We start from the raw sequence: 15,207 nt of genomic DNA on the forward strand, positions 1-15,207 counted from the left end.
GTTTTGAAAGTTACATGTTGAAAGAAAACACAAGATAAATTCAATAGAGATTCATGGCTTCACATATGTAATCTTTTCTTGGTCTATGTTATATATAGAAATGTTTGTTTTATTTGGTGTTGGTTAAGCTTATAATATTATTTTAAGAGACTCAGAAGTCATTTCAATTCACAACTCAACAGAAATTCCTTTCCTAGCAATATTCTGATGAATAAAAATTCAAGACCAGTCCTGCGCCAGTCTCCACATATGTGAAGTTCATGAGGGCCAATCTCTCTGTCCCCGCCTTTTGAAACCTTACCTTGACAAAAGCATCTCTTACATCTAGAGCTTGCTCCTTGCTGAGTGGGGTGGAGACAGTTTCCCCTCTCGTGATGATGGTCCGACTAGTAAGGCAATTCATCAGATCTGGAGGATGAACCTGGAAGCATATTGAAAAAACTCACAATCACAGAATCTTACATCTGCAGGGGATTTCATTGGTCACCTACCCTAATGCATATTTGAAAAGGAACAACAACAAAATCGTCATCAAAACAACACATTTAAAATTTACAAATTAATTTTCACATATTATTATATTTGCTTATTATCCCTATTTTGCAGATGAGGAAACAGATTCAGAGAGATAAGTAATTAGTCTAGAATCACAGAACTATTATTTGAGGCAAAAATGGCACAGTGGATTGAGTACTGGGTCTAGAGTCAGAAAGACTGAAGTTCATATTTAGCTTCAGATACTTAACTAGCTATGTTATCTTGGGCAAATCATTTGAACTCTGTTTGCCTCAGTTTTTTTCATCTATAAAGTGAGGATATTATCTCTCTTTCTAGGCAGTCAGGTAATATAGTAGGAAGAGTGTTAAGTCTGAAATAAGAGTCATCTTCCTGACTTCAAATCTGATCTTAGATACTTAGTAGCTGTTGAAAGGCAAGCCACTTAGCCCTATTTGTCTCAGTTTCCTCATCCGAAAAATGAGCTGGAAAAGGAAATGGCAAACCATTCTAGTATCTTTGTTGAGAAAACTCCAAATAGTGTTACAAAGAGACAGACATGACTGCAATAGCTGAATAACAATAATCTCTCCTTTTAAAGTCAAACCATTGAGGATCAAATGAGATAATATTTGTAAAATGCTTAGTACAGTGTCTGGCATATAGTAAGCATGATAATATCAACTATTATGGTGATAATTGATGATGAGAATAATAATGATTTCAACTCAGGTTTTCCCAATTCCAGATCCAGCCCTCTAAACACTGAGCTTCTTGCTGCCTATATATCCAGGAAGTAGTCATCACCTTTTATTTGAAAGCCCCCATAGATGGGAATCTCAGTACTTCCTAACATAGCCCATTCCACATTTGGACAATTCTACTAGGAAGTTTTTCTGTTACAACTATGGCTTCAGTATATGTTCCAAGGCTCCCTCTACCAGATTCTTAGATACCTTCAGCTATGTGCTTTCCCAAATCTAGAATCTTTATCTTCTTAACTTGTAATAATCAACCAATCAAGGAATTATTTTGATTTTGAAATGCACTGCTATCTACTTGAAAAAAACGACAGACCTGGAAAATAGATCTAGGAGAGGTAATTTGAAGATTATTGGACTTCCCGAAAATTATGATGAAAAAAAGAGCCTAGATACTATTTTACAGGAAATCATCAAAGAGAACTGTCCAGATGTAATAGAATCAGAAGGTAAAATAGGCATTGAAAGACCTTCTGAAACACCTTCTGAAAAAGACCCTAAAATAAAACTCCAAAGAAATGCACTGCTCTACTTTTTCCCTTTACCCTGTATCCCAATGTTCTAGAGGGACTTTAAGGTCTCCAGGCTCACGTTTCCCAGTTCCCTGAGGTCCCAAAGAACATCAAGACTTGATCAAAGTATAAGGTGAACTAGAAGAGTCATCTTGAAAAACACTGATTGGTGACCCAAGTACCTTGGGTAAATGCTCAAAGTCTGGAGGCCCATTAAGTATGTATAAGAAAATTGGATTATGTTTCTTTTCCAAACAGATTTTCCCAGAATTTTCAAAAGACTTTTAGAATGTCAGAGTTAGAGGAGTCCTTTGAGATCACCTTGTCCAACCCCCTCATTTATCAGAGGGAACATGTGAAACCCTTAAGAAAAAAAGTGATCTGCTTGCATTTTTGTTTTTCTTCCTGGGTTATTTATATCTTCTGAATCCAATTCTCCCTGTGCAACAAGAAACTGTTCGATTCTGCACACATATATGGTATCTAGGATGTACCATAACCTATTTAACATATATAAAACTGCTTACCATCTAGGGGAGGGGGTGGAAGGAGGGAAGGGAAAAATTGGAACAAAAGTGAGTGCAAGGGATAATGTTGTAAAAAATTACCCTGGCATGGGTTCTGTCAATAAAAAATTATTAAAAAAAAAAAAAAAAGAAAGAAAAAGAAATGACATTCTCAAGATTTGGTGTACCACAAGAAAGGGAGCCAAGATTCAAACCCAGGCCCTTTAACTCTAAATCCATTGTGATGACCATGAATCAGCCAGAGTCAGGATAAGCAAAAGTCCTTAATCTTTATTCTTTGTGGACGTGAGAGGAATGGCAACAGGAATCCAGCTAGGAGTCACTCTGGCTTTCTCACTCCACCCTCGAATCCTTTCTCCCAATCTCTTTATACATCAATAGATCAAGCCCGCACAGAATGGTGGGGCAGGCCATTTTCCAAGCAAATGCTAATAGAGTATTGTCCAATTGGTAATTAGTCTTAAATGCTTGCTTGTCCCAACCTCAGTGCATCTACTGAGTTTCAGTCCATTACACACCAGTATGTTATGTGATCACCTCATACTCAGAGAACCATCAGTCTGGATCTAGAAGACCCCCAGAAATCATCTAGTCCAACCTTTCATTTTATAAATAAAGGATAAATGCCCAAAGAAGGGAGGTGAGAGAAGAGAGAAGCTAGCTATATAACTTAATATATACTGCAAAGAAGACTGAGAAATAGCAGTCAGACAGGTAGGAGGAAAACCACCAAAGAATAATGTCATGAAAAGTCAGGAAGAGGAAGATGTCTGGGAGGAGACAACAATCAACAACAGCAAATACTTCAGAGCAATTAAAAAAGATACTAAGAAATGGCCACTAGATTTGTTAATGGTTAAAGTGTTAGTAATTTTTAAAATGGAGCAATGTGAATTGAGTCCTTTCATATAGGAGAAAAAAATTGGAATATGATTTATTTATTAGCATCAGAGTTCAGTTTTTTTCATTTTACAGTGAAAGAAACTGAAGCCCTGAAAGAAATACCTTGTCCCAGGATACACAGATTGTCCACACACACACACACACACACACACACACACACACAAACACACAAACAACCTGACACTAAAATGTTAGAATAAATCCAATTTACTTGCATGCCATGGTCCTCTTCAAGAATGAAAGACAATCAAGAACAAATAAGACTTCCAGCAATGGGGAACTCATTATCTCATAAAAATAAAACTACCAAACGACTTCTCCCTTATACCATTCACCATTAAACAGAAACTTCTTATTTGTCTTTCATAATCTATCCTAACTACAGTCATCAACCATCAGGTTTTTTTCCCCCAAAATCATTAAAGTTCCATGGCAGGACAAAAGTCAGAATAATTGCTGATGGCCTCAATTCAGAGGATGGTTTTGGTGTCTAATGTCTGACAAGCTCTAAGAACTCTTTACAGCATTTCATTCAGCCACCTTTATAGCTGTTGGAACAAATTGGTCTCATTCATCCATTTTGTAGGGAGAAGTCTTCACAGCCTTAGGCTCCCTTAGCTCACCATCAGGTTTGAGGCCTGTTGGTTGCCCTGGTTTGGCCCATCTGCTATGATGGTTTAGCAGGAGGTGGCCACTGGATATGCTACAGCTTCTTGGAGCCACAGATGAAAGCTGAGTGCCAGACGGACATCAAAGGTAGTTGAACAACCCTGAAAAGGTGTTTAAAACCAAAGGTGCTGATCCTCCTTGACACCCCATTCACTCCAACTGTATTCATATCCATGTCAAATAAGTATAAAATTGAGACTGAATTCATTTCAAAAAGATTTCTGTCTTTCAGTTCCAATAGACATGGGATGGAAAATGCCATCCACATTCAGAGAGAGAACTATGACAGCTGAATGTGTATAAACACCTAGTATTTTCACACCCACCCCACTTAGTGTTCCCTAAAAAGCAACAGAAATGCTCTCCCCACCCCACCAGGACCATCAACTTTTGAACTTACCTCAAGCAGAGATGCAGTTGTGGCTAAGGAAGGAGAGAAGAGAACCTCACAGGCATCCAAATTTTCAAATGTTCTGGCTGCAGGGGAACAAAGGCATGTAGTCAGATAGTCCCAGGAGATGAGAAAGGCATTACTGGTGATCTCCCCCATCCCCAAAATAAGTTTCTTCATATCTCTCTATTGAAATCTTCTTTCTTTAAGTTCCAGTTCAGGGGGAACCTAAAACTATCATAGGATCATAGGTTATGTATTTTAGAAGGAATCTCAAAGGTCTTTGGATCTAATTCTTTTTTTTTATTTTATTTAATAATAACTTTATATTGACAGAATCCATGCCAGGGTAATTTTTTTACAACATTATCCCTTGCACTCGTTTCTGTTCCGATTTTTCCCCTCCCTCCCTCCACCCCCTCACCTAGATGGCAAACAGTCCTATATATGTTAGATATGTTGCAGTATATCCTAGATACAATATATGTTTGCAGAACTGAACAGTTCTCTTGTTGCACAGGGAGAATTGGATTCAGAAGGTAAAAATAACCCAGGAAGAAAAACGAAGCTGCAGATAGTTCACATTCATTTCCCAGTGTTCTTTCTTTGGGTGTAGCTGCTTCTGTTGAAACTCTGTTAGGTCTCTTTGTCAAAGAAGTCCACTTCCATTAGAATACATCCTCATACAATATCATTGTCGAAGTGTATAATGATCTCCTGGTTTTGCTCATTTCATTTAGCATCAGTTCATGTAAGTCTCGCCAGTCCTCTCTGTATACATCCTGCTGGTCATTTCTTACAGAACAATAATATTCCATAACATTCATATACCACAATTTACCCAGCCATTCTCCAATTGATGGGCATCCATTCAATTTCCAGTTTCTAGCCACTACAAACAGGGCTGCTTTGGATCTAATTCTCATTTGATGAAGTGACTGATCTAAGGTCACACCATTACTAAGTATCAGATATGAGGTTTGAACTCAGGTCCTCCATTGTATTCCATAGATTTCTCCTTCTCCAAATTCTCTGAAGAGTGATTTCTCTGGCCTCTCCTTTGCTCTAACCAATTTTTACCTTGAATTCTATTTATTTGTAAAGATATCATCTCTTTCTCCTCACCCTCTTCCCCAAGAGATTTTAAGCACATTGAAGCATATTGTGGATGGAACACTAAATGTGGACTCAGACAGACCTGAATTTGAATCCTCCCTCAAATATACACTATGGATTTTAGAGGTCACCTAGCCACTTCCCTCTCATTTTCAAGTGAGTCAGTTAAAGTCTCAATAAGTCAAGTGACCCACCCAGTGTAACAGAGGTAGCAGGCTTGGCATTCAACCCCAAATCCTTTGATTTTTAATCTAGCATTCTTCTTCTCATATGTGATTAAGTTCCTATTTTCTCATTATGAGTGTTTGTAGGAACAGAGAGATCTGATTGAATGAGGATGTGCCTGGTATTTGCACCCTCTAGGAAGAGAGGTCCCTTCAAGCATATGATTGAGTAGGGCTGTGAGAACAGTGCTTTTTTGCCATCTACCAGAGCTATGATCCAGGATCCTGGAGTCAAAAGTGGTCTTCTCTGATCATCAGTTCCTCTTCTCTCATCTCCTCTTCTGTCGCACTATTCCTTGTTGTCACTGGGACCTCCAGTCTTACCACCCCCACCTATTCTGGTCCCTGTTCTGGCCTCATCTTCTACTCTTCACAGTTTGACCCCAAAGTTGGTCATTTCATCTCTACATTATCCCCCACCCTTATGTCCTTTGTTTCTTTGTTCCTAGTGTTCCTATTGTTCCAGCTCTCATTCATCCTCAGCATCCACCCTCTCTGATTCTTCTCATAACTACTACTGATAATGTCTTTTCACAAGTTATCTGCCATGCCTCTTTGCCTTCAACTCAAGATCAAAGGATTATCGATTTAAAGTTGAAAAGGATCTTAGAGGACATTCAGTCTGACCGCCCACCCATTTTACAGATGTGAAAATTTAGGACCAGAGAGACTAAGTGACTTGACCAAATACAGCTAGTCTGAGACAGGATTGGAACTTGGGTCTTTGTTCCTCCAGTTCCAGTGCTCCGTGCACTACTTCACATGGACTCTTAACCTCTTAGTTCTTCTAGATGCAGAACAGCTGCCATCTTCTACTGTACTGATCTTCTACTTCTACTTTTCCTGCCTTTCTCAGTCATTCATGTTTTCTCTCTTTCCAAATTAGCTTGCCTAATATATATTATATCTGTAATATATGTTAATATATAATAAAGTACTTACCTATATATATACTGTATCTCTCCAGGAAGATATAAGTTCCTTGAGACCAAAAAGTTTTGGGGGCTTAGCTTCCCAAGGGCTAAATCTGGCTCCTGTGAAGTGGGAGAGGGTGTTCCCATCCCCTGAGAAGTGAGGTGCTTGCCCCTTCCTTCTTTACAACCTTTACAGCACATGATTCTCATACTCCTCTACACCCCATGGTCCAGTCATATTAATATACTTGCTATTCTTCACACAGGATGCTCTCATCTCCCATCTCTATGCCTTTGTTCTGGATGGTTCCCATCACTGAAATGCTGTCCCCCATCACTTCTGCCTCTTAGAATCCATGTTTTCCTTCAATTATTAGCTCGAATTTCACCTTTTTCAGGAGACCTTTCCTAACCCTCACCATCATGCCCCATCCCATCTTTTTCAGCAACAAGATTATCTTGTATCTGCTTTATATGATTTCTTTTTATATGCTTTTGTATGTACATGTTGCATCTCCCCTGTTACAATGTAAGCTTCTGAGGGCTGCCACATTATCCCAAATGTCTAGTACAATGCCTGGCACTTTATAGGTACTTAGTAAGTGCCAGGTTACCTGATTTTGTGTTTATAGCACCTAGAACCACTGCAAATAGCAGTCTCTTAAAAATGTTTGTTGAATGACTTTTATGGAAATGTTACATAACTGCACATATGCCTTCTCAATTGGGTGATGGAGGAGGATTGAAGAAAAAGAATATGGAGCTCAAAGTTGTGCCTTACATGTAACTGGGAAAAAATAAAATACTAAATACAAAAAGTTTGTTGAATTGAATTGGAAGAAATACTGTGATGAAGCAGGTTTTCCTAGGATCAAGGGTGTATGCTATATAAGTCTTATGCAGCCTTCAGACACCTCCCTTGAAAAAGGGTCTCACAGCAAAGCCTTCTGGCCTCTGACAAGCTCGGAGGGCTTCCTGTCCAGAGGAAAATGATAGCTGAGCCACCATTATTTTATTGTAAATTGGTTAAATGAATTCTATTTCCCATAAGATTTTGCATTTTAGAGGATTCCTTCAAAGATATAAAGCTCTAAGAGTTACATTTTCATGTCTGTGGCCATAAGGTGAAGATATTTGGGGAACAGGGTAGGGGGAAGTAGGGGAGGAAGGGACTTGGGTGAATTTCTATCTCACTATGAGGCTTCACTCCTTTTCAAGGTAATTTTAGTAATGAATAATAATCATAAAATTATAAAATGCTAGAAATGGAAGGACCCATTGAGCATAGAATGTCAGTTCTGGGAGGGAGGGGGGATCTTCGAACATAGAATGTAAATACAAGAAGATACTATTAGTGAAGATAGACTACCAGATCTGGAAAGAGGAAGAAAATAAAACAGAATTTTAGAGCCAAGAGAGACCTTAGAGATAATTTCATTTTATCCCTTTCTTTTACAGATGAGGAGACTGAGGCCAGTGAAAGTGACTTGTTCAAGATCACACAGCAGATCAGTAGCACAGCATCCAACCTTGCTCAACTTCCTCTGTCCTTTACCTTCATACTTGAGATTGCCCATGTGCAAAATAGAAGCCAGGAGTTTAGAGATTTCCCAATTCTCTGTGTCAGTGAACATTAGCACTTTCATGGCAGAGCGGATGTTAGCATATTCTTTGCTGTCATCTCGGCCATCACAGGTGGTGCAGTTGCCCTGAGGATACACAGATCAGGATGAGGGTAGGGCTGGGAAGACTCAGTCACTGGCAAAAGGATTCCACAGCCCGAGTGTTGGGTTTCTCTATACCATGACTCATGTCAATGTCATCAGGCTTTTTACTATAAGCTTAGTCCCACTTACTTCTATATCTAATTTCTAAACTACTGAGGGCATTGAAAGCATCTTATTTTGTTCTGGTCTATTTTCCAGCATCTTAATTTTAATGTTGTGTCTAATAACCTTGTTTCAAACATATTTCTTCTTCTCACAGATTAAACAAGTAGAGCAATAGCCATTGATCTTCAGGCACTCTAACAATCCCTTATGAACAAAGCATCTGACAGTTTACAAAGGGCTTTATGATTAATGAAATACTTTTAATACTAGCTAATATTTATACTCTGCTTTTATGTTTGCAAAATGCTTTACAAATTTAATTTTTAATTTTTTTTTGCTTACATATATTTTATATATGAGGAAACCAGGACAGAAAGAGATTAAATTAACTTTCCCAGGGCCACATGGCTAGCAAGTGTCTGAGGATGGATTTGAACTCAAATCTTCCTCACTCTAGGCCTATTTCTCTATCCACTGTGCCACCTGGACAGAGAGATAGGCCTAGATTCTAGCTGTCTAGGTTCTCAGCTTACTCATCATTAAAATAAGGGAAGAGAACTAGACACTTAAGTGTCAGAGTAAATAAAATAGCCCTGGTAACAGAAAGATCTAAATTAAAATCCTGCCTCACACACTTAGTGGCTTTGTAACCCTATGCAATTTATTTAATATCTCCATGCCTCAGTTTCTTTATTTGTATGATAGGGCTTTTAATAACCCTTAGCTCACAGAGTATGAATCAAATGAGATAATATTGATATAGATATAATATATAATTATAGATGTAAATACAAGAAGATAAGATAATGTTAATGAACATAATCTACCAGAACTGGAAAGAGGAAGAAAATAAAACAGAAGTTTAGAGCCAGGAGAGACCTTAGAGATTACTTTACTCTATCTTTTATTTTACAGATGAAGAGACTGAGGCTCTGTGAAAGTAACTTGTTCAAGATTCCACAGTAAACCAGTAGCAGAGCAACCAACTTTGCACTCAATTTCCCCTGTCCTTTACCTTCATACTTGAAATTGGTAACATGACAAATTTAAGAGTGCTATATAAATATTTGCTATCATCATCATCATCATCAAGGTCCTGACTCAAATTTCCATTCTGAAGGAGCTGTCCTCAAGAGGTGAGAAATAATCCTGGAACTTGATGGGAGACCTTGAGTACCCATCTGTAGTTCTTACCATGGCCAAGTAGTTATAGTCAGTGGCTTCACCCAGGCTCAATTTCTTCTTCTGGTCTGCAGTCATACCTTCAAGCATGCAGTAGAAAACATGGTAGTTCCGCTCATCTGGAGCCTGAAAAAAGTAAGGAAGGGAGAGAAAAGGAGAAATAATAGAGGAAAGGAAGAAAAAAGAGAAATAGAAAGGGTGATGAAGTGGGAGACAAGGAGATGGGAGACAATTAAGGAGTGAAACAAAAATTGGCAGGTTTGAGAAATCCTCCTTTCTATGCCCACTGCTAGGAAAGGCCAGAGTGACTGGAAAGGGATAACAGAAAGCTTGATTGGGTGACAATTATGGGGTCCAGAGACCCTAAAAGAAGAGAAGCTAGTCCCCAGATGGTCAAATAGCATCATTATTGAAAACTATGCCACTTAGGCTAGTAAGAGATCAAGACAGCAATCCCTGGAGAAATGCTATCCCCATGCTTCCCTCATTGCCTGCTGCTATGACCAAAGCCTGGAAAGCAGCCTAAGTCCTGGGATAAGAAAACTTCTTCACACATTGAGTCAGAGGCGAGACTGGGACCATAAAACAGCTCTATTTTCCCAGCTTCAGTTCCTTTCCCTGAATCACCAACCAAAAACTATCGGCCCCTCTGTGTAGGGCTAGCCCCAGGACAGAACATGGGATTTATAGTTGGAAGGGATATTGAATGCCATTCAGTTTCAACTCCTTGGTTTTTTAGAGAAGAAATCAAGGTACAGAGAGAATCATTCAAAATCAAACTGTAGTGAGCAGCCGAATAAGAATTTAAGCCCAGGTGACCTGCAGCCTAGACAGGGGCTGTTTTCCCATGTACCACATGAAACATGCTATCTCCTATATCTGGGCATTTTCAGAGATTTTCCCTCATGCCTGGAACACTGTCACTCTGTCTCTGCCTGCTGGCTTCCCTGGCTTTCTTCTAGGCCCAACTAAAATCCTACCTTCTGTAGGAAGCCTTACCTGGCCCTTCTTTTTTTTTTTTTTTTAATAACTTTTTATTGATAGAACCCATACCAGGGTAATTTTTTACAGCATTATCCCTTGCATTCACTTCTGTTCTGATTTTTCCCCTCCCTCCCTCCACCCCCTCCCCCAGATGGCAAGCAGTCCTTTACATGTTGAATAGGTTACAGTATATCCTAGATACAATATATGTGTGCAGAACCAAACAGTTTTCTTGTTGCACAGGGAGAATTGGATTCAGAAGGTATAAATAACCCAGGAAGAAAAACAAAATGCAAGCAGTTTATATTCATTTCCCAGTGTTCTTTCTTTGGGTGTAGCTGCTTCTGTCCATCTTTGATCTATTGAAACTGAGTTAGGTCTCTTTATCAAAGAGATCCACTTCCATCAGAATACATCCTCAAACAGTATCATTGTTGAGGTATATGATGATCTCCTGGTTCTGCTCATTTCACTTAGCATCAGTTCATGTAAATCTCACCAGTCCTCTCTGTATTCATCCTGCTGGTCATTTCTTACAGAACAATAATATTCCATAACGTTCATATACCACAATTTACTCAACCATTCTCCAACTGATGGACATCCATTCATTTTCCAGCTTCTAGCCACTACAAATAGGGCTGCCACAAACATTTTGGCACATACAGGTCCCTTTCCCTTCTTTAGTATTTCTTTGGGGTATAAACCCAGTAGAAACACTGCTGGATCAAAGCATCCTGTTCTTCCCTAGTGATTTGCTTGCTGGCGCCATTGAGAGCAATGCCGCGGAGGAGAGCTACCTGGCCCTTCTTAATGCCTCTACTACCTTCTTTCTGAGACCATCCTCAATTTATCCTGTTTATGGCTTTTCTGTACGTATTACCTATGAATTTCTTGAAAGCAGAGAGTGTCTTTTACCTTCTCTGTATCCTTAGTGCTTAGCACTTGACCTGGCACTCAGTAGGTACTTATTGATTATATTTAAGAATAAATACTTAATGGGGGGCAGCAGGTTAATCAGGGATATATCTTTGGAAGAGTCTTCAAGCCCTACATTTTGTTTTTTGAGGCAATTGGGGTTAAGTAATTTGCCCAGGGTAACACAGCTAAAAAGTGTTGAGTGTCTGAGGTCAGATTTGAACTCAGGTCCTCCTGAGTTCAGGGTTGGTGCTCTATCCACTGCACCAACTACTTTCCCCAAGCCCTACCTTTTTGAAGCCCAACAGGCATAGACTCAATCAACTAACATTTATTAAGTACCTATACGTCATAAGACACTGTGCCAAGCATTGGGAATATCAAGTAAAAACAAAAAATAAAAAGTCACTGTTCTCAAAGAGATCATAGGGTAGACAACATGCAAATAACTATGAACTTATAAGCTATATGTAGGAAAATTTTTTTTTAAATGAACCTAAGAAAGATAATAAAATTAAAGAGGGTTGGGAAAGACTTCTTTTATGAAGTAGGACTTCAGCTGAGACTTGAAGGAAGGGCTGATTAACAGACAAGTCACTTTAGGGGGTTTTGACCTCACTGACAGTGATCCCAAAATGCCTAACTTGGCCCCACAGTACATCCTAACCCTAACCCTGGCCCCACCTGTCTGCAGACACGAGACTTCTCCAAAAGATACTGCTCGATCTTGGCCCCCTCGATGGCTCCTCTCTTGTTAAAGTGGATGTCAATGTATTTCCCAAATCGGCTGGAGTTATCATTGCGGATAGTCTTTGCATTTCCAAAAGCTGCAGAGAGAAGCACACTCATCCTTGGCAATGAGACTTCATTTTTAATAATCCCTCATCCCTAAGTCTTCATCTCTAAATTTTAGCCTCTATCTCTGATTTGGCTAAACACACTTTTAAATATTTCCAGACCTGAATACGAGCTTGGAAGATGCTGTAAACATATGTTTCTAAACCCTTCAGATTCATACCTAAGCAGGGGCCATATTTCTCATTTATCGTCTCTACAATCCAGCAATGTCAGGCCTTCTTACTCATATTCCTAGGGGTTTGGGGAAGAAGGTGCTTTGCACACTAAAAAACACTCTAGAAAGGTATTGCTATTTTTAAGAGCTCCTTTCTTATTAAAGTAGATGTTGATGCACTTCCCAATAATAGGGTTAGGGTCATAAAAGAAACACAGAGAAAGGAACATGAGAATTTTGAGGAGGGAGAGATCATTTCTGAATAATGGGGTTCAGAGAAGGTTTCCCAAAGGAGGCAGTGCTGTAAGTGAGTCTTCAAGGACAATTAAGAAATCAGACATTTAGAAATGAAAAGGTTTCAGGAGGATATTTCAGAATGAAAGAACAAAATAAGCAAAGATAAGCATTCAGCCCTTGGCAATGACCTTTTTTTACCTATCCCTTGCTAAAGCAGATTAGAACAGAATTTCCCAAATATCCACTACATGGCTCCCAGTTCCTCTAGATGATGTTGTTAGATCATGTCTTCTTTCTTTGGCTCACGAATTCTAAAACTACCCTTAGATCCTTCCCGGACAATCTATCCTCTCTGAGGGAGATCCCAGAAGCCCAGCCTACCTTCCAGGATGGGATTGGCTTCTAGCACTTGCTGCTCAATCCAGGAATGCTGCCCACTGATGGCTGCCAGGAACTGAAGGATCAGCTTGGTGCTCTCTGTCTTCCCAGCCCCAGACTCACCACTAATCAATAAGGAATACAATAGATGTGAGCTAGTGTTCATGCAATCCCAGACTCTCATTATCACAGAGTCAAAGGATCAGGGTCATGAAATCTTTGAATGATAAGATCATTATTCTAGAATCCTAGATTACTAATCAACAAATATTGGATCATATTTATCATATCTTAGAAGCAAACATTCATACTCATAAACTTCTAAAATCTTAGACTCATACAATCATGTCATACTAGTGCTGTAGTCTAAGATTCTAAAATCAGTTATAGATTTAGAATTATAGTTATAGATTCTTAGAGTTACAGAGTTAGAGTGAACATAAAATTGTGAGATCCTGGAATCCTAGTTAGAGAATTTAGAAACACAAAATAATAGTGATAGATATTGATCATCATACTATTAGAATGGTAGTGTCACGAAGTACTAGAATCTTAGCATCACAGACACAAAATCCTGAAATGATAGGGTCATAATAATAGAATCTTACAGTCAAAGAATAATAAAATTCTAGAATTTTAAATAAAAAACATTTCATACATAGTATTGAATCATAATTATAGAATTAGAGTCATAGAATCAATATCACAGTCATAGAATATTCACATCACAGAATTATAGCTCTGAATCTTAGAATCACAGAAAAATTGTTATATATGTCTAGAATGATAGTATCATAGTCAAAAAATATAGAATCAAAATTATTCAATTTTAAAAGAATAGACTTATAGTTCTAACTCCCAGAATAATAGATTCTGGGAGTTCTCAAATCATACAGTAACAAAATAATATCTATAAAATATTATCATCATAAAAACACAGACTCCTAGTTGTATGAATATTAGAAATATAGACGTAGAAACGTAGAATCAAGGGATTTGAGAATCACAGAATTTGAGAAACCCAAAATAAGAGAATTCTAGAATTAGTCAGAGAATCTTAGAATTCTAGTTACATGGTATCCTAGAACCAAAGCTCTAATTCCTGCCTTGGTACCCTCCACTACTGATTGGAAAGAGTTCTTTCTAACTAGCCCAACATTGATTCAATCCTCTCCACTCAGTGTCCTCATCTATAAAATGGAGAACATGATAATATTTGTACTACCTGCCTAACAAGGATTATGAAAAGACCAAAAGTCTTGATGGATGTAAACACTTTGTACCTTAAAGTACTGAATACATGTGATAGGCAGTTCTTGTTGGTGATCATCATTTTAATCTTATTCTTCTCATCTTTTTGTTATCATTATTATTTGGTCCCATCTTCTAGTTTCTCTCCTGATGAAAAAGTTCAATACAGTCTCCTATATCCTGAATCTCTCTATTTCTTAACCTCATCTTTTCCACCTATTGATATCTTCTCTTTAAAAGCCTCAGGTAAAAGGCCTCATTTCTGAGATCAGGGATGGAAATTTTTTGACTACCCCGATTTGGGAGATAATTTGCCCTTATCTTATCTCCTAGTACTGTTAAATACCTCTAATTTTTCTAATATTCTCTATTAATATAGTTATTTATTCCTCTATCTTGTGACCATTACTAGATTATAAACTGCAGGATAATAGGAACCTTATCCCTGTTTGAAGCAAAAGGCTTGACAAATAATAGATATTTAATAAACAGGCAGTTGGATCTCTGGGTCTGGAGTCCAGAAGATTCATCTTTCTAAGTTCAAATCCAGGCTCAGACAGTTACTTGCTAGCTATGTAACCCTGAGCATGTCACTTAACCCCATTTGCCTCAGTTTCCTCATCAATAAAAGAAGCTGGAAAAGGAAATGGTGAACCATTCTAGTATGTTTGCCAAGAAAGTCCCAAATGGAGTCAGAAAGAATCAGACACAACTGAAAAATGACTAAACAAAAACAATTAATGTTGAATAAATGAATGAATCCTCTTTCAGTTGCAAGAAGTAGTATGAAGGAACAACCAAGGCTATTCCTTGTTCCCACCTGACTAAACTGAGTTCTAGTTCAACTCTAGCATTAATTTGTTGTGTTGATTTTGGCAGTAGTGTCCTGGAGCCGACTTAC

At 38.4% G+C, this 15,207-nt stretch overlaps 1 protein-coding gene across 1 annotated transcript in view; it reads right to left on the bottom strand.

The window, feature by feature from the left end:
* The window catches only part of MYO7A (myosin VIIA), a 151,872-nt gene that overhangs the window by 113,117 nt on the left and 23,548 nt on the right, over positions 1–15,207 (bottom strand). The window contains exons 4-9 of the mRNA XM_051987061.1: positions 13,059–13,180; positions 12,113–12,255; positions 9,539–9,652; positions 8,068–8,221; positions 4,268–4,344; positions 302–421 (exon numbers count right to left, since the gene is read on the bottom strand). Of these exons, the coding sequence (XP_051843021.1) occupies positions 302–421; positions 4,268–4,344; positions 8,068–8,221; positions 9,539–9,652; positions 12,113–12,255; positions 13,059–13,180 (730 nt within the window). The remainder of the gene's footprint in view (positions 1–301; positions 422–4,267; positions 4,345–8,067; positions 8,222–9,538; positions 9,653–12,112; positions 12,256–13,058; positions 13,181–15,207) is intronic.

The sequence above is a fragment of the Antechinus flavipes genome, chromosome 3 (genome assembly GCF_016432865.1).
Source record: "Antechinus flavipes isolate AdamAnt ecotype Samford, QLD, Australia chromosome 3, AdamAnt_v2, whole genome shotgun sequence".
Lineage (NCBI taxonomy): Eukaryota > Metazoa > Chordata > Mammalia > Dasyuromorphia > Dasyuridae > Antechinus > Antechinus flavipes.